Source organism: Panthera pardus, unplaced genomic scaffold (genome assembly GCF_024362965.1).
Source record: "Panthera pardus isolate Hobbes unplaced genomic scaffold, ASM2436296v1 HiC_scaffold_25, whole genome shotgun sequence".
NCBI classification, from domain to species: Eukaryota; Metazoa; Chordata; class Mammalia; order Carnivora; family Felidae; genus Panthera; species Panthera pardus.
Genome location: NW_026526821.1, coordinates 4,126,254 through 4,148,492, shown reverse-complemented (window position 1 = coordinate 4,148,492; position 22,239 = coordinate 4,126,254). Strand labels below are relative to the sequence as shown.

Sequence of the window (22,239 nt, the reverse complement as noted above, 5' to 3'; positions counted from 1 at the left end):
GCGACACCCTTGTGACTTTTGCAGCTGGTTAGGGGAGTAGTCCCGGGGGGGAACGTCAGAGGACCTGGGATGTGTGTTATGTCGACCACCCGTGCCCTCCGTGTGGCCTGGCCCGTGAGCTGGCCATGCAGGGAGTCCCCGGGGAGTCCCCTGGCACCCCAGTCCAGCACAGGTGCCCAGTGCCAGGTAGAGCCCTGCCTCTGCGTGTCGTCCCTCCCTCTAGCGGGGGGGACGCTGGTAAGGGAGGGGCTCCAAGGGCGTCCAGGTGTTCTCAGAGGTCAGCAGTCGGGCCCAAATCCCTGGGAAGCGTTCATTCATTCACTCACCCGCTCCGTTCATTCGTTCACTCCCCGACTCTTTTGTCAGAACTTCCCGGGTGCCCAGGCACGGGTCTCAGGCAGGTGGTACGCGACAGCAACATAAAGCAGCCCTGTCTTCTGTGCTGCCCAGGTGAGCGGGAAGGGCCCTCAGTACTTTGCACTTGGACGCCCTCGGAGGAAACGGAGGGGAAGCCGGGAGCCCTCCGCCGGGCAGGAGGTCCAGGAGGAGCCTCCGGCGAGGCCGGGCCGCCCAGACCCGCTAACCTGCCTCTGGGTTGACTTTGCTCCCCTGCCACCGCCCACACCCGCCGGCTCCGAGCTCCCGGGAGAGGCAGGGAGACGCTGCCTGCCGGTGCCCGTGAGTCACGAGTGTAAAGTGCACCCGGGGCCTTGGCAGGACGGTCTGTGCCAGGGTAAGGTGTCATTGGGCCACCACGGAGAAATGCTGCTCTCCAGGAGACCCTGAGATAAAAGATAACAGACTCCCGGCGCGGCCGTTAATCGCCGGCAGCGCTCTGCGGTGGGAGCTGCAGGTCCCGGGACAGCGAGGCGGCGGGGGGCCAGGGGGAGCGCGCGCGGGTGCGTGTGCACACGCGCGCGTGTGCGCGAGCGTGCGCCGCACGGCCTCCCGGCCCCGCCGCGCCCCCCCCCCGCCCGCCCCCGGCGCGCCGCCCCCGCCCCCGCCCCCGCCCCCGGCCGGCTGGGTGCGCCTCGGGCCGCCGCGCCGCCCGCTGCCCCCCTCCCCGCCCCCCGCCCCGGCGCTGGGAGGCGACCCCCGGCGCGCCCCGGGTTCAAAGGCCCCGCGCGGCAGCCCCAGCCCCTCCGGGGGGCGGGGAGGCGAGGGGGTGGTGCGGGCGCCAGAAAAGCCCGAGCCCACAGCCGGCCCGGCGCGGCGATGGGCAGCGCGCTCTGACGCGTGTGAGCGGCGCAGCCAACTCCCGGCCGGGGCGCGGGGCGCGGGGCGCAGCGAGCGAGCGAGCGAGCGCCGGCCTCGGACCCCGCGGCCGGAGGGCGAGGCCGCCGCGCCGGGCCCAGCGCCCTTTCTCGGCCACTGGCGTCCGTGCCCCCGGCCCGGTGCCCCGCGCCCGATCGGGGTTCATGGAGCCGGGGCTGTGGCTCCTGTTCGGGCTCACGGTGACCTCCGCCGCAGGTAAGCGGGCGGGGCGCGGGCCACTCCCGGCGCGAGCGCACACAAAAGGACCCCTGGGCCGGGGGGGGGACGCGCGGAAGGGTGCGTGGTGGGGAGCGGTCCCTTGCCTGGGTTCGCCCCCCCACCCCCGGAGGCGCCCGGGGGCGGGCTGGGGCCGGAGGTTGGGGGTGGGGGCCGAGCGGGGCACCGACCCCCCCCCTCCCCCCGGGGGGGCCTCTGGAGGTGGCGGCCCACCGGAAAGCCAGAGATGCGGCCGGCCCCGCGGACCGGGTTGAAGTTTCCACGGAGTTGGGAACTTTTCAAAAAAGTTTGCCAACTGTTCAGAAACTGTGCAAAGACGATTGCAAAGTTTTCAACGGGCGCAAGTACCTTGCGGACTTTGCGGAAAGTGAAAATAGCTTGCAAGCTTTTCCCCGAGTCATGCACGCAACTCGTAAACTTTTCCGAAACTGCCCGTAGCGTTTGCAAACTTTTCAGAACATGTGGCAGAGCTTGGAGGCTTTACAGAAAGTGCAGCAAGTTTGGTTGTCCCTCTCCCCCAGGCTCTTGGGAACGGTGGGGGTGTGTGTCGGGGGTGGGGGTGGGGGGTTCTGCACGCTCAGGAGCCCCTCCGTCTACCTCCTGCAGGATTGGTGCCTCGCCCCCAGCCTGGGGACGCTGGCAGGAGCGGCGTGCCTGGGGCCCCGCCTGCAGCCAGATCCGAGGGGGACATCGAGGACGCCGTGGCCACTACAGCAGTGCAGAGTCCGAGTCCCAGAAGCCCTGGGCAGGAGCAGGAGCCAGGGCGGTTTGGGGAACAGGCACCCGAGGGGGGTCCTGTGCACCCCCGAGCAAGGCGCTGCACGTGTTTCACCTACAAGGACAAGGAGTGCGTCTACTATTGCCACCTGGACATCATCTGGATCAACACTCCTGAGTGAGTCCGCCCGGTCCTGGGTGGTGGGAAGTGATGACAGGGCTGGGGGCTCCCAGGCCTGGCCCACATCCTCGCCCCCCCACCCCCACCCCCCGGGAGCGCCTTAGCCCATTCCTGCCAGGTCAGCCGGGAGCCTGCCCTGGCACGGCCCCCAGCTCTCGCCGCCCCCCCCCCCCCCTGCCCCCCACGCCGCCGGCTCAGGCCGGGTCTGCAGGTCAGGGATGTGTCTCCTATCCCCTTTGAGGGCCTGGCCGGGAAGAAACCCAATCTCAGAGTTTCTGATCCGGTGGAAGGGGGAGCCCTCCCTCCGAGAGAGGTGAGCTGGCCAGAGGGATTAGACACCTGAGAAGTCTTTCTTCGATTGAGGAAAGTTATCTCCTGCCCCAGGGGCTAAGTGGGGCCCCTGCCCCCCGACCCTGCCAGCCTCCAAGGGGTTTCAAATTCCTTGAAAGCAGCGTGCTGTCCAGAGAGCGCAGGGGTGGGCCTGGCGGGGCCCGGTGGAAACTTCCCAGGCAGGGTGAAATTCCACGGGCACCAGGCTCCTTTCTTCCTGGGGGTGCAGTGCCAACTGGTCCTGCCACAAGCTGGCCTCCGTCACCCAGTGTCGCCCACCGCCACCTACTGCCACAGACGGCCTCCCCGTCTCCCCTCCAGCCCCTAGGGACTCTTACTGTAGGACCAGGGCAGTGCCACCTGGAGTCCTGGGGTCTGGAGTGCACCTTCCAAGGCCATGGGTAGAGCGTGCGCTCTGCCGTGGGAGGATTTGAGTGTCCCCCATTCACTTACTCGATTTGGGAATCTCCTTCTGCAGAAACATCGCCTTACAGACAGTAAAGAGGGCTTGACCTTGCTCTGGTCACCTGCCTTCTGGGCTTTGTCTCCCCCGAGCTCTGAAATCTGGGACTCCATGTTCGATTCTCCAGGTGTTCTTGGGATCTCTTGGGACCCTTGCTGGTGCCCTACTGGGGATTCCTGTTGAGGAGCTGGTGGTGAATGGGGACCTTTCGCTGGGAAAGGCGACTTTGCTGCTGTGTTTGGGGCCACCCTGATTCATGTCCCCCACGGCTTCCTTCCTCCCCAACCTCTGAGCACACTGGGTGACAGCTTTGATGGGCTCACCTGCCACGTTTCATGAGCCCCTGCAGAAGGAGGCACCGAGGAGGGTACACCTGAGGGGTCAAATAGCTTTCAGACCAGGTGACAGGATCTCTAAGCACATCCGGGGTAGGTCTGGAAAGTGACCCCATTATGCCAGAGCGGCAGACGGGGCCAGCTTCGCTGAACCACCTCGACACTCACACGGGGGTCCCAGGCTCAGAAGGACCCACGCTCGGTCTCACGCCGTCTGGAAATTCTTAACACTTTTTGAACCAGAGGTTCAAACCAGAGTTTGCATTTTTATCCTGGGCCCCACACGTCATGTAGCCGTGCCTAACGGTAGAGTTGGCTTGGTGGGCTGTGTCTGGTCAGGCCCCTGTACAGTCCCCCTCCCGTGGGAAACCTGGAGGTGATGTGCGGCGGGGGAGGAGGTCCCCGACGGGACTGCCACGGGTTGCCTCCTGTTCGCGGACACTGATCGGGGTCACGTCTTCTCACAGTCCCCATCGCCCTTGTCTTTTCTGATTCCTGCCCTCCTGGCGTCGTGACCAGAGTATCTTCGTAGAATCAAGGACTCGGGACAGTCAACACAGGACTGCGTCTTGCCTTAGCCAGGGGCCCAAGCTGTGCATATAGAAGGAGAAAGGAGAGTCGACTGAATTAGGGGCAGCGGGCCTGGGGCAGAGGAGAGAGGGAGGGGGGCAGGAGCGGGTTCGGAGACCTCCCCCCGTTCCCTGCTTGTCACCGGGCTCCTGGCCGCGGCTGGAGGCCTGATTGCTTGAAATGCGCCCAAGGGGCTCAGCAAACGCCCTCTGGTCTGTTGGCAGCCGTGTCTCGAAATTCCGAGTTGTCTCGTATGAAGTTGTGGGCCTTTGACTTGTTTAATTTTTTAGGGCGGCCGCCTTGCTGGCGTCCTCCCTCGCGGTTTGACCTCTTCCCCTCTTTCCTGACCCCGATTCATTTTGAACACTAGGAAAGAAGGATGAACTATGGTGTTTGAGAGCTCTGTGTACAAAAAAAATGACAGCAGACAGATGGGCACTCTGAAGTAAGACAAGCAAAATCGCTTTCATAGGGAAGCTTTCTCCAGATGCTCTGCGTCCTTCCTTCTTTCCCCCACCACTCCCCTCGCCCGCCTCTGTCCTTCCCTTTCTTCCCTTCTTTCCTTCCAAAACTCTATAGATTGGTAGACAGGTCCATAGACATCTCGGACAGGACGGGAACGTGAGAAAATGGGCTAGGGACAGGGGACGTGGGCCTTCGGAGGATGGAGGAAGGACACGTCGCCGAGCTGAGCCACAGGGGCGACGGTGGGGAGCAGCAAGGTCTTTTCCGGGTCCCTGTCCGTTCCTGCCCCCGCCTCCCGTGGTAGACCCTCCCAGTCTGTGGAAACTTCTCCCGTGTGTGATGTGCATTCTGGCCTCGCCCCTGTGCCGGGAACCGCGGGGGCCTTGATCTTCATGCCTACGTCGAGAGTCTTGACTTTGGGTGACGTCGCGGCGCGTGACGTCTTCCTTCCTGCGGCCCCTCGTGTTGCGCGAAGACAGACCCCACAGTCCTTCTCTGCCTCGGGAGGACATGGGCAGGCGTTCCGTGAGTGTGGTCGCTCGCGCCGTGTCCGAGGACCTGAAAGCTGCAGGTGGACCGTGCGAGGTACCGCCGAGGCCCCTTCTGCATCTTCGGTGGAAAGTCGACGTCCGGTGAGGGCTCGAGAGACCAGGTTCGCGGAGCATCTCGCGGGTGGAATTGCTGAGGGTGTCTGGCTCTGCCACAGACTTTTACGGGCTTCCTTCTTGCAGACCGAGCTCGGCGAGCGCTCTCTGCCGGGTGCTAGACCTTCGGGACCGCCGGTTGGCTTTGCTTAGGTCCGGCCGCCTGGCGCTTCTTCCTGTCTTCGCCGTCACTGAGGTTCGGGTCTGCCGTGCTTCCTCCCACAAACAAGGCTTCTTGTTCCAGCGTGCGTGCACGCTCTCCAGAGGCCCGCGCATCCCAGCAGACGCGTGCGGGAACGTGGATTTTCTCGGGGGGGTGTGGCCCGTGACTTGCATTCAGCCTCTAGGAAGCGTGTGGCCGGCCCCAAAGAGGAACCAAATGTGTCCTGGGCAGGTGCACTTCCTGGGCTTGTGGAGGCGCGGAGCCACGGCACAGGGTGGTCTTCGTGACTCCCGTTGGCCGTGTCGGGGAGCTTTCGCCCCTCCCCCAACAATCCCACCATCGCCCACAAAAACGGGAAAAAAACCTCCAAATCAGAGAAACACACGTCCCATCTTAGGATCGTGGAAAGCTTGCCAAGAATAAGATAACGGGGGAAGAGGTGGTGAGCAAGTGGCGTGTGTGCTTACACACATGTACACCTGGGGCCGTCCTCTGCGAGTGCTTGAGAAACAGAAGTGTCCTCGAACCCAGTGGGGGATTGTACTGGGGTCGCCAGAGAGAAAGAACTAATAGGACACGTGTGTGTGTGCATGTGTGTATGTGTGTAGAGATGTCCGTGTAAGTACGCGCACGTACGCCCACAGGAGGCATTCTGGAGGCAGAATTCTTTCCTCGTCAGGCACCCCGGTTTTGTTTTGTTTTGTTTTGTTTCCACTAAGGCCTTCGACTGATTAGTTGAGGCCCACCCACATTACGGAGGGTAATCTGCTTTGCTCAAAGTCTGCGGATCTTAACCTTACATCTAAAACAAATACCTTCTCGGCAACATCTAGACTGGCACCTGACCAAGTATCAGGGTACGGTGGCCTGGCTAAGTTGACACATAAAATTAACCCCTCTGTTCCTCCCACTCTGTTCCCGAGAACTGACGGCACCTGCCGTCTGTTAATCGCTCCGAGGACATAGTGAGGGAGAGGCGTTGTGTGCTGTGATGGGGAGCGTGTTTTCCAGACGCAGCTCTGGGCCGCGTGAACTGACCAGGGGGAACGCATTTATGAAGCGGGTCGTGCGGATGTGTGCAGTCTCGACTGTGGCGGAAAGTCTGGGATCTACGGCCCCTGCTCGTGGGAAGGCGCCAGACGCAGGCACTCTGCCCTGTGTCCTGGCTGGCTAGCGGACTGACTTGGGTGTGGTGACCCTCTCTGAGCGCCCCCTGGGTAAGGTGCCAGCACCAGTGGGACCCTGGGGTGGCGGCCTCACAAGATGACCCGCCCGCCACCCTCGCTGCGTCAAAGCCTGCCACGCTGCCTCGGCCCAGCGGGAATGACGTTTGTTTTGGGTTCTTTTCCTCTCCCAAAGAAGTAGAACAAAAACGATAATGATGACGGTAATTAAAAAAACACTTGAGCTTGTATTTTAATGTATTTTAGCACAAAAAGGCAACGCTGCCTTCGTCGTTGCCTCCTTTGTCGTTCAAGAAGGTCACGTTCACGTTTGCAAGAAGGGGCATCCCACTTCTTCTAACTTCGCGTTAGACCGTCCCAGGGAAATGGACGCACTTGGGACCCAGCCTCCTGCCGATGCGAGGCCCGCTGTCCACCCGCGGTGCGACCGCCCGCCCCCTGAGTCGGGACTGGGCGTATTGTTGTGGGGATGCAGCTGGTGAGGTGGAGGGTCAGAGTGTCTCTGGCCGTCGTGATAATCACAGCGACACAGACGACGACGATGGCGGCCAGCGTTGACAGAGACCGACTCCCGTGTGTAAAGACGTGTGACAGTGACGCCAGAAGGGAGAGGGGACACGGAATACAGTGAATATATCGCCAAGACACCGCCATAAAGATAACGGTACCACCTCTAGGCCGCGGCCAGTGCCTCCTGCCATGCCCCACGCTGCGGTTGGGGGGCGCCCGTGAGCAGAAACTTCTTCCTCAAGTACGGCTGAGGTCACCTCCTTGGACCGGCCGCCGCAGGTCTTGCCTGGCCTAGGAGTGGGGGGTGGGGAGGGGTTAGCACTGAGCGAGCCACACCATCTCCAGCCCTCAGTGGCGCTCCTAGAAGGTCTAACTGGCATTGCGTTAGCACGAGGTTGACAGAGCTGGGGGTAAAGGTGTGCCTGGCTGCCTCCAGCTGCCGATAAGCGGCTTGATAAGGACACTCCGGCCAAAGGTTATTCCAGGCTCCGTGAGACTTGGTTCCGCCCTTTCGGCCCCTCCTTGCTTTCTCTCGCTTCCCTGTCCCCTTGGTAAATCATTGGAACGTTTGGGGCTTGGCATTCTGTGTAGGCGTTGGCCTGGGGCTCCCCTCCGTTAGTGGGGAGGTGGGGACAGCCACCGGGGTCTGTCATTTCAGGATAATGTGAACGGCCAGTTTGGAACCTGTTTGTTAAGTGCCTCATGGCGAGGTCTCCGTAAGGGGTCTGTCCGCGTTCTCCTGTGCTCGCCCGAGTAAACGCCGGGCCTCTGATCCGCGGGGACGACCCTGCCCAGGAGCCGAAGGGGCTCTGCCAGGAAGCGATTCCAGGGGTAACTCTGCGCGCTGGTTTACAGAAAATGATTCGCCTTGCGCCCGCGAGAAGGACACAGGAGAGAAGATGCTGTCGGCCAGACTGGACGTGAGTTTGAACCGCTGACGGTTTTGCTTGACTTTGTGAGCCTTTCTCCCCTTGGGAACCGTGTCTGTCTCCTTCGACATCTGGTGAATGTTTAGATCCTAGTTTTGAGTTCAGGTACCGTGTCCCTGGGGACACTTCACGGCAAGGTACGTCTTTAGGAGTTGAGGGCCTTGGGGCTAAGCCTCAGTTTGTTGGAGAGGTCGGTGCACGGAGGGTGACCTCACTGTAGGGGTCGCTGGGCCCCAGAGCCCCTTTCTGTGCCCCGGGGTGGGCGTGAGTAGGCCGGGGGGTGGGGTGCAGGGGCAGAGTCGGGCTTGGTCAAAGCGCAGCAGATCCCCACGATGACAGGGGCTCGAGGCGAGGGGCAGTTTGCTTTTCAGCAAGAAAGCGTGGAAGGAAAGGCGTGACCCCGTGTGACCCCGGGGGGGCGAATTTGGGTTTCTGCTAGATGAAAGGGACCTCACAGCTGGGAACTTGGCCTTAAATCTGAAGGCAGGTGAAAGGCTCTGACATCTCCTGTCTGGTTTATTCCTGCAAGAATTTAAAACAAAGGAAGCTGGGAAGCAAAAGGCGCTTTCCTTCAGGAGGCCCTGTGGCTGTGCTGGGGCCTCGCCCGGCTTTTCTGCTCCAGAGCCCAGGCCCGGGCCCCCCGGGGACCCGCCGCACCGCCGCGCACACCCCCAGGCGGCCCTGCGCGAGAGGCACTCCGCCTTCGGCAGGAGATGATCTCTCATTTCTGTGTCACCTGTCAGATGGAAACGTGGTGCCTTGAAATGGGACACGCGCACTCTTGCCCCTACTTGGGACAGGAAGGGAGAGCCGTCTTACTGCCAAGGGAGGGCTGCGTGTCCGGACAGCGGGACGGGGTATCTGTCTGCCTCTCTCAGCCGCCCCAGCTTGGAGCCCTGGGGAGGCCAGAGCTTTTGGAGAGCTTGTCCAAGGGCTGGGAGGTGCAGACCTTCCCTTGTTCTATGGGCTGCTCAGGCCCGACCGGGCAGGAGGCCTCGACACACAGTAACCCCAGAACGGGGCAGCCGGGGAGCCCTGTGTCCCAGCCCGGCAGTTTACAGAAGGAAACATTCATTTCAGGAGTCCCTGAGAGGCACGAAGGCCAAAGTGGCAATGGTGCAAATGGCCCATGGCGGGGTGTGTGTCCGGGGGGGACAGCTCCACCCACGCCTCGGGGAGCGTAAAAGTTCTGCCAAAGGTCAGAAGCAAGTCAGCGAGAAAGCAGAGGTGTGTGTATCTCTCCTGGACTGTTTCCACGGGTGTTGAGCAGGGTCGAGGATGGGGTGAGGCCGGTGACATCCCTGAAGGTGTGCCCAAGCGTCCGTCGTAAAGATGAATGAATGTTAATGCGGTATTTAAAAAAAAAAAAATTAAAGCAAGAAATTCATGATCAACAGAGTATCAGCATTTGTAATAAAGGCAGGACTGGACATCGCTTACCCGGCCTGCCCCACTCGCCTTGCCCTGACCCCAACATTGAGCTCTTGGTTGGCGGTAAAGCCCGTGTCTCTACAGGGACTCAATTATTCTTAGTTTGTGATAACTGGCCGATGGATCAGGGCTACCAAAAGGACATGACCCAAGGACGCAAACAACTAGATCAGGAGGAAAACGAGTCTTTATTATAGTTGCGCTGGAGAGTAGGTCTTTGTTCAGTCGGATTTTCCATCCTTACAGTGAAGTTTCCTGAAAATTAGCAAGAGCGTCTTCTCTTACTGTGGATTCTTTAAAGGGATGTGTGATGGCGTCTGTATTTTCTTTTTTTATCCCTCTGCGAATACCCCTCCATCCCTGAAAAAGGATCTGCTCCTTATGTTACCTCCACTGTTTCCACTGCTGGGAACTATTTTGAGCCACATCTGTGTGGCTTTGCATAAACTTATAATGAGGCCGTGCCAGACAGACGTGGAATTGCCCACATTTGCCCCGGAATCCGTTAGGGTCACGGGGGGCTGGGGAAGGAAACCCCACGTGCACGCTTTCGGGCCATACGAGATGGAGGGGAAAACACACACCTGCAGGGTTCCGTAGATGGCTTCGTGCCCCACATAGCGGAAGGCTTTGTCTTCCCAACTTCTGTTTTGAGCCGTAACTCTCAAAAACCTCACAGCACACCATAAGCACGGAGCATTTTTCTGCTCCCCTTTCCTTGGACCCCTCGTGCCTCCAGATCTCCTTCCGTGGGTGTGTGCTGTGTTTGGGAAGAATGTGCCTGTGTCCCAGGGAGCGGGTGCTGTGATAAAGCCTGTGGCTTCGGTGTTATTTTTCAGCTTGTTCAGATGGGAAGAGGACACAAGAGCATGTAAACAATCTAGGCCAACGCGTGGTGGTGAGACCCTGGAGTCTGTTGGGGGACAGGGACACCCCCCCTGCTGCCCCACCATTTAGCTGTGGTTTTATTGCTGGAGTGAAAGGTTGGGACTGCTTCGGCCAATGCTGTTTGGAGACGGGGTGATGCAGGTGTTTGGGGATCTCTAGGTGGAGTATGGAGATGGACAGACATTTCCAGAGGTCTAGCCAGCCCTTTCCTTTCTCAGGCTCAGAGGAAAGGTAGTCCCCGGGGGCTCTCAGTAAGCTAGTCTTCCGTTTGGACCAGAAACCTGGGTCAGCCTAGCGACCCTCTGGAGTCCCCTCTGGTGCCTCAGCCATTGATGCAACTGGCTTTTCCATCGTGCCACTGGTGTGGCCAGCAGGAGCTCTTGTCAAGACATAGATCTTTCACTTCAAGGAATCCGGAGACCCCTTCTCTCCAGGAAAAAACCCTCTAGGAGGGGCCAGTTGAGGGCAACAATAGAAGTCCGATAAGTCAGCCAAGAAGGCAGTACATTTGGGAGATGGGGTGTAGCCCAGAAATAACGGCTCATTTAGAAGTCACGCCTTCCTTCCTCCGTTCATTCAACACGTACCTATTACTGAGATAATTGAGGTGTTACCGAGCACCACGCTGAGCCAGATGCTACGTGTGTGCGGAAGTGAGCAAGACAGAAATGATCAGTGGTTCCGGTTGGAGAGGCCCAGTTAATTCTGATCAGGAGGGACAAGAAGGAAGCCAGGAGAGATGTAGAATCGACCATCATTCTTGGGTCTTAGTGATGGGGGTCAGCCCTTCGCAGACTCTGAAAATGTCTCTTATTCTCGTAATACTCCCAAACAAACAGCCAAGTCCTGGATAAGCTCAACCTTTTTTTTTTTTTTTTTTTTTTTGGGTGGATGAGTGTCCTAAAAAATAGTTAACCACCAACACACAGCACATTGCTGACTTTTGATATTTCTAAACACTGGAGGATCACTGGCTGTTTTCGAGGCTGCGGGAGGAGGAAGCTCCACACGGGCTGGTGGCCGGGCGGGCGGTCCGCCTTGGGGTCTTTCGACGCTGAGATGCAAGGATTTTCTGCAGGGGAAGCAGAGCTACAGATTGCCCGTTCATTTCACGTTGTTTGTGAGCATAAGATTTGTGTCGTCCCCTTTCGAACCAGAAGGCACGATGTGTATCTTCTGCTTGTATAACAGGGTCGCTGAGGAGCTGTATTTCCTGGTCTGTTTTCTTTCCTGGAGGCCGGAAGGGCCCCCTGTGGGTTGTCTGGCACGAGGCCTGGCCCGCAGCAGACTTGCACAAGCATTTGACGGGTGGACGAGGGATCGATTCGCTGGAGGCGAAGGCTTCCGAGGTGGTCAGCTGAGTCTGGGGCTCGGCTCCGGGCATCTTGAAACGGAGGAGAGTGAGTGGTCCGCCTGCTTTAACCTGCCCAAAGCGCGGCGTGATTCAAAGCAAACATTTCACAGTGGGCACACCTGGAGGGAAAGGACTCCAGCCAGCTTAGTTTGCTGGGTTTTGTCCTGACTCTGAACCCACTCGTTTGTGCTTTGTTGCGACGGAGAAAATTTCCGGCAGCTGGAGACACTCTGGGTCTTCCTGTTGAATCCAAGAGGTCACGGTCACTTCAGTCGCAAGAAAGTGAGTTCCGGATCAGCTGGCCGTCACTGGTCACCAGCCACGGAAACCTAGTCTAGACTAATGTGGCATAAAGGACATTTATTGGAAGGACACGGACTGAGAAGAAGCGTCAGAAGCAGGAGGGGGACCGGGACTGCGGGCCCAGGGGCTCAATGGGATGGACAAGGCAGCGTGGGGCCCCCTGGGAAACGGTAGCTTTCCGATCTCGTGTTGCCCCACTCGGGCGTCTTGGGAGAGACAGGATCCCATTTGCCCAACTCGGGTCACCTGCTGAGTCCTCAGGGGCAGGTGAGGCACATTGATGGACGGTCTCGGGGAGACCTCACACAGGAGGGAAGGATAATCCCCCAGAGGAAAGGTAGGCGCTTAGATTCCAGGAGACAGACGCAACCAAGCTTGGCCTCAGGCTCTAGAGGATTCCAGGCTTTCAAGTCCTTTAAGAGGGGTCCTCCTGTCTCTGGGCTTGCGTCCCCCCTGCCTTCTCACCTTTGGGCTCAGCAGGTGCACTGGGTGCTCGTGGACGAGAATGGCCATAGCCCGTGGCTACTCTCTCCTGTCTTACTGGTCCAGAGTTCTTTCTTCACAGTTCTCCCCGGTTAGGGGGACCAAGGCAGTGAGCGAAGGTAGGTCATGCTTTCTTCCTTGCCCAAGAAGACATTCCTAAGCTCAGGACTCGCCTTCTGTGGAAGGAAGTTCGGGAGACCTGAGATGGGGCGGTCGTTAGAAGGCGCACTGGGGTTGAGAAGTGGTTTCTCCGGGGAGTGGCGGGAGGTATCTGATGACCGTGCAGGGTCGGCCGGCGGGGTCACACCTTCTGTACAGTATGTTCCCTGGGCCCAAGGGTGAATCTGCCTTTGCTCCCCCTCTCAGAAGGAAGAATGGGAACAGAGGAAGTAGAGCCTCAAATCGACATTCCGATGGAAGTGAAAACAATCTGTTTGTGTCAGAGACTGGAATGTGGGCTTTTTAAATTGCAAACAGCTCTATTTATAAAAATGGTGTCGAGGGCTGATCTTGTCACTCTGTGACATGTGTGTCCTGTGACCTGTCTGACCCGGTGCTATGGGACAGGCCACCAGACTCAGATGCCCACGAGGGCCGGACAGGTAACACAAATGAGCAGAAGGAAAGGTGTTTGCAGGGAATGGGGCAAAATAGAGCGTTCATGCCATCTCTGACTTTGTCACTAGGCTTGTGATGACGGTTGAGCCATGTTGGGGATTGGGGTTGGTGTTGATACAGCCTCTAGTTATCTGAGAGAAGCTGGAAATCGGGATGTTCAATTTCATAAAAATTGTCAAATGAAAAGAAAAACCCTCTGTTGATTGGATGAAACCCATAAATTGCCCAATTGCCAACCCCTATGGTGGATTAAAGCTGTGTGTGAACAGGGCCACTTTGTCTTGTCTGTCTTGTTCATGGATGTTCACCCAGAGTCCAGTCCAGTCTGATATTTGCTGAATGCTGCTCAGTGGGGTGGGGGGAAAAAACTGGGTTTTCAACGACAATTTGATAAACTTTCCTGGGAGATTAGAATTTGGTCAGTGAATCTCTTTTTGCTGCTTCTGGCTGGCCCCTGCGAATGTCTCTATCCCTCCTTTAAAGTTCAGGTATAGGGGCGCCTGGGTGGCTCAGTCAGTTGAGTATCTGACTGCGGCTCAGGTCATGATCTTGCGGTTCGTGGGTTCGAGTCCCGCGTCGGGCTCTGTGCCGACAGCTCGGAGCCTGGAGCCCGCTTCGGATTCCGTGTCTCTCTCTCTCTGCCCATCCCCTGCTAGTGCTCTGTCTCTCTCTCTCTCTCAAAAAATAAATAATAAAACATTAAACAAAATTTAAAGTTCAGGTATAGAAGCCAGTTTCCTAATCAGAAAGATGGAGATAACAAATCCATTTATATGAGAAGGTAACACTGAACTTAAAAACAGAATCTTTAAAAAAAAAAAAAAAAAAGGCAATTTTCCTTATTTTAAAAACTTCTTGCAGAGAAAAATCAAGCGCTTCCCGTGCGCTATGCAGGTGAAGGATGAGAACAGGGGATTTGGAAGTTTAATATTTAACAACATTCGTAGATGACATTTAGGAAAAAGTGGTAAATAAGGAACACCATGATAAATAACACCGGCACCGCCGTCCCCCATCAATAATGAATGTACGTAGGTGGCGGGACAGTTTATTGCACAGACAGACACCATGTGAGACGCCGCGTGTGAAGATACGCCGGAAGGGTGTTCTGTCTTGTCTAAGAGCATTTGGATTGATCTTCTCGTCTGCGTCTCCTTTGTGTGGAGCTCTTGTGTTTTAACCGAAAGCCGAACAGAGGGAAGAGCTGCCTACTTTTTGCAAAGAACCGCCTTCTCCAAACCCTACTGTTGAGCAGTGGGCTAAAGCAATTGGCCAGAGAGGGTGCTGGGCAGGGGTTCTGAGCCGGGCGGACTTCATTTTCATCGGTCCACCATTAGGTGCTTCCAGTTCGCTGTTCGAGAAACGTTAAAAAGTGCGAACGGGCACCGAGACGAGTGAAACCCAAGTGCTTGTTGGACGGGCCGTGTAGAAGGACAGAGCGGCCGGAAGGAAGCATGGCAGAGGACGGCATTGCTGCGCCTTGTGGCGCTCTGGCCCCCTTACTTACCCGTTTTTATTGCTTGCTCACACATCTCAAATGCAGGCGGGGTGGGTGGGATTTTCCTGCCTGCTAACAACTCACTTGAATTCCCAGACCAGATGAGTAACAATGAGAGCTATCGTTAGTTTACTGCTAGCTTTTTGCTGACTGTTTCGTTATGTAGTGCAGCGTGTCACTCAGTCTGTCCAGCAGCCCTTTTGTAGGTCAGGAAACTGTCAAGAGGGCGGAGTGATCATCATGTAAGTGCTTTACGACATAAAACGCAGTCACCAGCTCAGCTTTCTCTGTGCTTTGTGTACCTGGCACGTACCCGTATATATTGGCTTATAATGTCTCCTTGACCTGGTTTCGTAGCCCCGGAGCGTGTGAACTCCTGAAGACCTTCCTGTATCCCCATCACACTTAGAATGATGCTAGGGACACATATATACGTACGTATGTTTTATACGCGTATATATGTAATGCTTGACAAATGTTGGAGATTCTCATGAATTTGTATATATATGTACGATATCTATACGTAATATATATGTATAATACATATACATTATACACGTATTTGTATAATGCTTGGCAAATCTTGGAGATTCTTTGTAATGAATTTGTGGTTATTGAACCTTTTAGGTTGGAGAGGATCCTGTCTTATCAGACTGGATTCTCACAACTCCTCCCATTTGCTCAGCCTCGTGCTGGGTCCATGGCAGGTACGGCAGAAGAGACCAGACTTCTCCTGTTGAGGAGCTGGTGAGTCACCTTTAGATCTGGACCCTCAGGTCCCCTGCGCTGGGCCCTCTGGGCTACAGGGCTGCCTCTGGCCCTCCTCTGGCCATGTCTCCTACCCCATCCGAGGAGTCTATGGGACTAAGCGTGTACCCCTTCTAGACCGCGTTCCAGGTATTCAGGATCCTGGAATCCTTTACCCAAATGTCCCCAAGCCCGCTTCCAGGGCCCGTGCGGGTATCTTCCAGAGTCTGGCACCCAGTGATGGCACAGGGCTCCAGGCACATCCCCCAAGGTCCACAGTGTGGCCAGGGGGTGGATGAGGCCCCCTTGGTGTGGGACTGAGCGGGATGGAAGAGAAGGTGTGAACCTCCTTGGGTGGCCACGCTCCAACACAGCTCCAGGATTCTAAATTCAAGCCCGGACGTCCAGGGTGTTTTGAAGCCATGTTTGTTCAGGTAGGAAGGTAGAACTGTCTTACTTAAGAGCTTATCAGGTTAATTTAAAACCTTCAGATTGTCGGCCCATGCCTCCATTGGAACTAGAGCCTTGTTAGAGGCCGGCTTTTCTGGGGTCTGGACCGCCTTCTAAACCCTTCGTTTCTGCAGCCTCTACCCTCCCCAACCCCTCCTGGAGCTCAGCCAGCCAACCAGGAAGGGGGAGCATGCTTGGACCCCTAGGGCTTGGAGCAGGGGTTTCTAGGCCCAGGATAGGGGCAGGGGGAAGAGGAGGGGGCAGTGTCTCTCTGTGAACATTCTTTGAAAATTGCAAGGACTCATTTGCATACGAGCTCCTTGCACTTGACTGCTGGGAAAGCGCTTAGCTTTGCTCTATTAACAAATACCGCGTCGCCTTGTTTCCTTACTTAAAACACTTTGGAGTGTTTTCGCCGAAGTCGAGTGGCTGTGCACACGCAAATGCACCATCAGCTTACGGCAATTTCAAAATCGGAAGTCTTGCCGTTGATGGAAACACGGGAGCGTTGTTATTCCTCGTGTGTAATTTTCACCAAGAAATGGGGACCGGGTTTAATGTCAACACTTTGAGATTTAAGGCGGCCCTATTACCGGAAGAACATACCTTTAGCCAGATCCCGCCTCACGACAGTCTCTGCTGTGCTGCCATCCTACTCCCGAGAAGAAATGGGATTTTGGCAAAGGTTCGGCTCAGAACGGGGCTGGATTCTGCTGGCTTTCTCCATTTTGTGAGCCAGTACCGAGGGCAGGAGGCAGCCACCTTCTACCCATTGGGAAGGAACCCGCCACAGCGCGGAGCACAGACACAAGAAGATGAATGGGGAGGGGGCGCTCCTTTGCTCTGGCCTCCGACCCAGCAGAGGGGGGACGTTGGATGTGGGTTCCAAGCATCAGGTCGCGAGGGGGTGCTCCCACCCCCGCTCTGCCCCCACCACCCCGAAAGACGCCATGATGTTGATGTGTGTTTCAAATTAAAGTAAATCCAATTTGATTTTATTTTGAGAACCCAGAGAGGATGTCAGAATCCCCTTTGAGGCAGGTGATTGGTGATGCTCTGTGGGGCTCACAGAAACCAAGGTGGCTCATCTTGGAAAACCAGGCCCTGTTGGAAAAGTAACTTTTTGCCACATGAGCTTTCTCTGGTTATTAGCAATTTGTCCCCCAGTCCCGTTCAATGGTGCTAATGAGTTAAGCATGTGCTTTTAATTTTTCCCACCACACTGCCGCCTGGCTGTCTTCCCCCTTCTCTGGAGAGTGACGGTTTGGATGTAGATGAGCATAAGAAAAAGACAAATGTTAATTGTTCCAAATGACACCGACAGCCTCGTCCAGCTCCAGCCATAAGTGAGACTGGTAAACGTTTTCAGACTTCTAAATGAGATTTTTTAAATAAGCCTTTCCCCAAGGACAGTTCCATCCCTGCCTCTGATGTTTGTGTATTCGAGGAAACCCGTGTTTGGAGGCCAGGATGTGTCCATAATGGCCATAATTACATTTGTGTATTCCCGTTAATGCAGACGGCGAGGCGATGTGCGCACACGAGAAATTGGCTGTTTGGCGGGCAGGGCACGGCCGGCCTCGGGCTGGGAGCTGGGCAGGCCTCTTACTGGTATGGATGACCGACCCCGGGCGCTCGCCCAAGGATGAGGCAGACCAGCGTGTGTGTCAGCCAGAATGTCAGTGTCTGGGGTTCGGGCCCGGGAAGACAGCCCAGAACCGCCCTCGAAGGACCCGGGCCTGGGGGCGCACCTCGAGCGCCGACACCTCCTCCCCCAGCGCCCCCCACCGCCCTACCCCCTCGGCCCCAGCCCCCTTGCTGGGGGCTCGGGGAAGACGGCTGAAAGGTTCCCTGCACGGGTTTCCTGAGACCCAGAGCATGGGGGACCGCGGGGACACCAGTTCTCAAGGTGTCGCTGGACCCCACCTCTCTTGCTGGATCCGCGGTCTCCCAGCCCTGGCCAGCTCCGCCCCCACGGATGCCCCCGGAGCGGGGAGGCCCATGGCGCTCGTCCACACGTGGCCCTGACGCTGCTCTGTCCTTTGCAGACGGACCGTGCCCTATGGACTGTCCAACTCCAGAGGAAGCTTCCGGAGCAAGAGGTCCGCGGGGCCGTTCCCGCAGAGCCCACAGCCGTCCAAGCGGACGCTGCGCTGCGCTTGTGTGCGGAGTCGGGACAGCGCCTGCCTGCACTTCTGTACCCGCACCCTGGCCATTAGCAGGTACGACGTCCCCGTCACACTCACCCCCGTGGAGCTGCAGCTCCGGGCGAAAACAGGCTGGGAGGGTCTGACTGCCATGCGGGGCGCGGGGCCTGGGGCAGGAGGGCTTGGGTGCGCCCTGGCTGGTGTGGTCCAGTGGGCTGCACACCGCACGTGGGTGCCCTTGGCTCCGGGGGTGGGGGCGGGTGGGTACCGCGTCCGGCCCCCTTGCTGCCTTTCAGAACAGAACCCGCAACGTGGCCCTGGCCGCGTCTGGTCTGCAGACACACTTGTGGACCGCACGGCAGCTTTGCCAAAATCTCAGTGAGTTGCCAACATTTAAACGTTGAAGAATTACCCACCCTTGCCACACGCGTATTTTTAGCTTCTCGAAGAGCCGCAGATGGGACGATCTGGTCGCAGGAGGGCCCCGCGTTCCCTCCTGGCCAGTATAGGCTGGAACTGAGGGAGCCACTCACCTCTGAGGGGGATGCGCTGCGTCCATTCACCTGTATTTGCACATCACCTCACTCTGGGGACTCCTTGAGTTTGAGACCCTGTAGCCCTAACTCTGGCTGCCGGAGAGAGGTTTGTGAATCGGCGCGGACCCGGCTAAATGGGCAGACTGCGGGTTTGACGTGGGACGACCGTTGACACGGGCGTCCGCTCAATAGGCAGGTGGTGGCCTTAGTGGTCAGGGACCCAGGATTCGCTGTCGGAAACCCCGGGGCCATCTGCGTTCTTCTTCTTGACTCCTTCACATCTGATGAATAATTGAGGGAGTAGACGCTCTACTTTGGTAGAAATCCACCCACCGGGGGCTCAACCTTCAGAAACCGTGCCTGAGATGTGGTCTTTGGGGAATGTGCTACCGTGCCCGTTGGTGGGGAAGAGCAGGTCCTGATCTGACGACCGAAAACCAGCCAGACAGAAGTACAGGTCGATTCATCCAAACCAGCTCTCTCTCCCCCCAGGAACTCAAGGACAGCAGAAAATCCTGACGAAGAGGAACAGCCAGCCGGCGGTGCCGATGGAGGCCTGCGTCCGAGGAGGTGAAGATACTTTCTGAGGCGTCGCACCCTTGGGGACAAGGAGGACGTGAGGGTGGCGAGTGATCTGTGAGGGCAGCCGGTGGGAGCCCCACCACGCGTGGGGCGCTGCACCCACAGAACCGGGCCTCTGGTAGACTGTCCCTGGGGACAGAGCAGGCTGAAGCTGTGGACAGTCACTGTCATTGCCCTGCCCCCGGCCAGCCGCTCTTGTCACGGGAGTTGACCCCTTGCCTCCCTTGTAACTCTAGAGCAGTGACATCCGGCTCTGGGTTTCGCTGGGCCTGGACACAGCTTGCTGACCCCTGCTGCTTGGAGACACCTCCCCCCCCCCCCCCCCCCCCCAGCCCCGCCGCCTTCCCTGCCCAGGCTCAACTACCTGGGCCCATGTGTCACTTTTCCCGAAGCAACGTGTGGTCTTTACCGCCCCCCACCCCCCACCCAAATCATTTCTTGTTTTCAGCAGCTGATTCTGGATGGGGGGTGAAATCTGGCAGCATACCGTCTATGTCCCCCAGTCGGGCTTATGATTTTTTTTTTTAACCTGCTTGTCTTTTTTGTACGAGAGATTCTGAGGGTTTCCTGCAGCCAGACTCGGTTTACTTGTCATTCTATCAATCAGAAATTGTTATTAGTGGCTCGCCTACACATGTGCAATGGGACGGTAATTTATGTCCATAATAATAGCCTGGAGGTGGCTTGGGTTCCTACAGGGACTGATCAAGGGGAGATTAAACCCTGCTCAGTATACAGGAGGCTTTCCAAATCGGCGGCAGTCGCTTCTAGTCGTCCGGAGAGATCCGTCAGCATCTGTAATACGAACGGAGAGGAGGGGGGCGGGCGAGGCGGCAGAGAGAGGCCCCGGGAGAGCGTGAGTCAGGCCCCAGCTGGTCCCTGCTTTGCCTCTTCTTGCTTTGTTCTCTCTCCCTCACCCCAAACCCACGCTCCTCTCGGCGAGGACGGGCTGTGATTAAAACCATCCATCCTTTACATCATTTATTCATTCACTCATGCATTCATTCAGCAAAGATGTGTGGTGCACCTGCGACATGCCGGGCAGCGCTCTGGAAGTCGGGGACGCGGGAGGGGACAAGGCGGAGGGGCTGCGTTTGCGGAACTTACAGAATGTGGGGAGCTGACCGCAGACAAAAACACTCGTCCCCCCTCCCCCATGGCGGCTTCGTTCCAGAGCCCTCAGTGGAGGCCAGAACCACGGACACGCCCATAGGTCCTGCATTTTTCCCTACACACACACACACACACACACACACACACACACACCTCTATCAGGACGTCGCATTGATAAATCAGGCACAGGGAGAGAGTAACTATGATACCTGGTCATAAAGTAGGACAAGTATGGCAATCTCCTGTAATAAAAGTCACGTGAGTGTGGTCTCTCTTTCTCTCCCAAAACGTTGGGTTTGTACTCACCCCCCTTGTCACGAGGAGAGGTGGTAAAATGCTGCGTGAAGATGTGAGTGAGCTGAATACACAGGCCTGTGACACAGCGCGAGGTTACTGTTGTCCTCCTGACGCTGTGTCGGAAGGAGGAACATCTACTTCCGGGCCGTGGTTGACTGTGGGTAACTCAGGAAAGCAGGGTCGGGACAGGAAGTGCCAGGGCTGGGGGTTGCAGTTTGGGATTGGGTAGACAGGGCGGTCTCCTTGGCAGAATGATCTGCAGGAAGTCAAGGGGTGAGCCAGGGGGATGATGAAGGGGAGGAGAGTTCAGGGAGGGAGAACAGTAAGTGCAAAGGTCCTGTGGTAGGAATATGCTGGGTCTGTTCAAGGAAGGCCAGAGAGCCCCGCACGGAAAAAGCGTGAAGTTGCTTTTGCTGTCGCTGCTCTTAACTGTTCCATTGAACGTCCAGAAGGTGAGGAAGCACGCACACGTGTCCCCACTGGGGCCTGGAAAGGAGACTCTTCCCAGGTTTTCACGATTCACATAAAGCTCCCATAAGAAGCTTTTACGTGGGAAGAAAAGTCTTTTCTTATAAGCCATGGTCCCTGCTTTCTTGCAAGACTCGACTTAATAATTCCCAGATAAGCATTCTCAGATTGGAAGCTGCCACCGTCCTGAGCTTGTGATAATCAAAGACGGGACCAGGCTGTGGGGCACCTCCCAGCGGCCGCCTCTGCTGGTGTGATTCATTCACACCTTCCCGGGTGGGTGGCAGGCTCTGAAATTGCTGGTCGGAAGGGTCACTTCAGAGCAGGGGACAGGGCTGGAGAGGGAGCTGAGAGATGTCCCCTTTTCCAGCCGGTAAGCGCTCTCCTTCGTAACGTACCTCTTTTTCTCTTTTGCCCCTTTCTCCAAGATAGGCTGAAGTCCGGGACCGACCAAGCGAGCAGGCCTTAGGCCTCTGGCATCACGTGCTTGCCCGGTGGCGGGCCCCCCGCGCTCTGCCTCCCCCTCTGCTGTGTCAGGAACCCCTGCAGACACAGGCCAGCAGCACCCCATTTCTGGGAGGCCTCAGTTTCCGCTCCTTCCCAGTTCCCGTTCCCAGCCTCTTGGAGGACCAGGAATGAGTTTTGCCTGGTGGGGGGAAAACCCACTCAGAAGGTCCACACTTAACAGTTACACCCCTCACCCAAGAATGCCCCAGCCCCAACGACCCAGTTTCTCTAATGGGTAAAATGATCCCAGATGTGCCCCAGAGCCTGACGTCCGCGGCTCGGGTTTCATGCAGGAAATTGTTTTTGGAGCGCCGTGGCACATCCAGCCGCTTGCTGGCTTTTGACTTCTCTTGGAGTATAAGTGGGCTCCAGGCTGACTTTGCAAATGTAAACACGCGTCCCCTTATAACCGATGCGGCGGGAGCATGCGACGCTCCCGTCCTGACATCCAGAAGGCACGCGCTGTGGGCTAGTGAGGGCGCCAGGCGCCGATTTTGAATGCGGAGCGTAGCTTTGCAGGAGTTGAGGACTTTGAAGCTTCTAGGAGGATTTAGACAGCGATTTTCAGGTGTGCACGGTACCCACTAGAAGAATGTATCTTTGAGAAAGAGAGGACAAGAGAAAAAAGAAACCTTGGGGCGCCTGGGTGGCGCAGTCGGTTAAGCGTCCGACTTCAGCCAGGTCACGATCTCGCGGTCCGTGAGTTCGAGCCCCGCATCAGGCTCTGGGCTGATGGCTCGGAGCCTGGAGCCTGCTTCCGATTCTGTGTCTCCCTCTCTCTCTGCCCCTCCCCCGTTCATGCTCTGTCTCTCTCTGTCCCAAAAATAAATAAAAA

The 22,239-nt window shown here is 57.2% G+C and overlaps 1 protein-coding gene across 3 annotated transcripts; it reads left to right on the top strand.

Annotated features, from left to right (window-relative positions):
• The first annotated feature begins 1,010 nt into the window (after window positions 1-1,010).
• EDN3 (endothelin 3) lies at window positions 1,011-22,034 on the top strand. Of its 3 annotated transcripts, none has more exons than XM_053890089.1 (5): window positions 1,011-1,470; window positions 2,098-2,386; window positions 17,803-17,976; window positions 18,930-19,007; window positions 20,029-22,034. In XM_053890089.1, the coding sequence occupies exons 1-5, from the start codon at window positions 1,419-1,421 to the stop codon at window positions 20,141-20,143; spliced, it is 708 nt and encodes a 235-aa protein (XP_053746064.1). In that variant the 5' UTR covers window positions 1,011-1,418; the 3' UTR covers window positions 20,144-22,034. The 3 variants fall into 3 exon arrangements, with proteins under 3 accessions (XP_053746064.1, XP_053746066.1, XP_053746065.1); XM_053890091.1 differs by having other exon boundaries at window positions 1,014-1,470; window positions 21,326-22,034; XM_053890090.1 differs by having other exon boundaries at window positions 1,015-1,470; window positions 21,330-22,034.
• The last annotated feature ends 205 nt before the right edge of the window (window positions 22,035-22,239 follow it).

What these genes read in the sequence shown, in the direction of transcription:
- EDN3 (XM_053890089.1), top strand. Translation starts at nt 1,419, where the DNA reads ATGGAGCCGGGGCTGTGGCTCCTGTTCGGGCTCACGGTGACCTCCGCC. An exon ending in CACGGTGACCTCCGCCGCAG is followed by an intron (nt 1,471 to 2,097) that starts GTAAGCGGGCGG and finishes TACCTCCTGCAG; the next exon opens with GATTGGTGCCTCGCCCCCAG. An exon ending in ATCTGGATCAACACTCCTGA is followed by an intron (nt 2,387 to 17,802) that starts GTGAGTCCGCCC and finishes TGTCCTTTGCAG; the next exon opens with ACGGACCGTGCCCTATGGAC.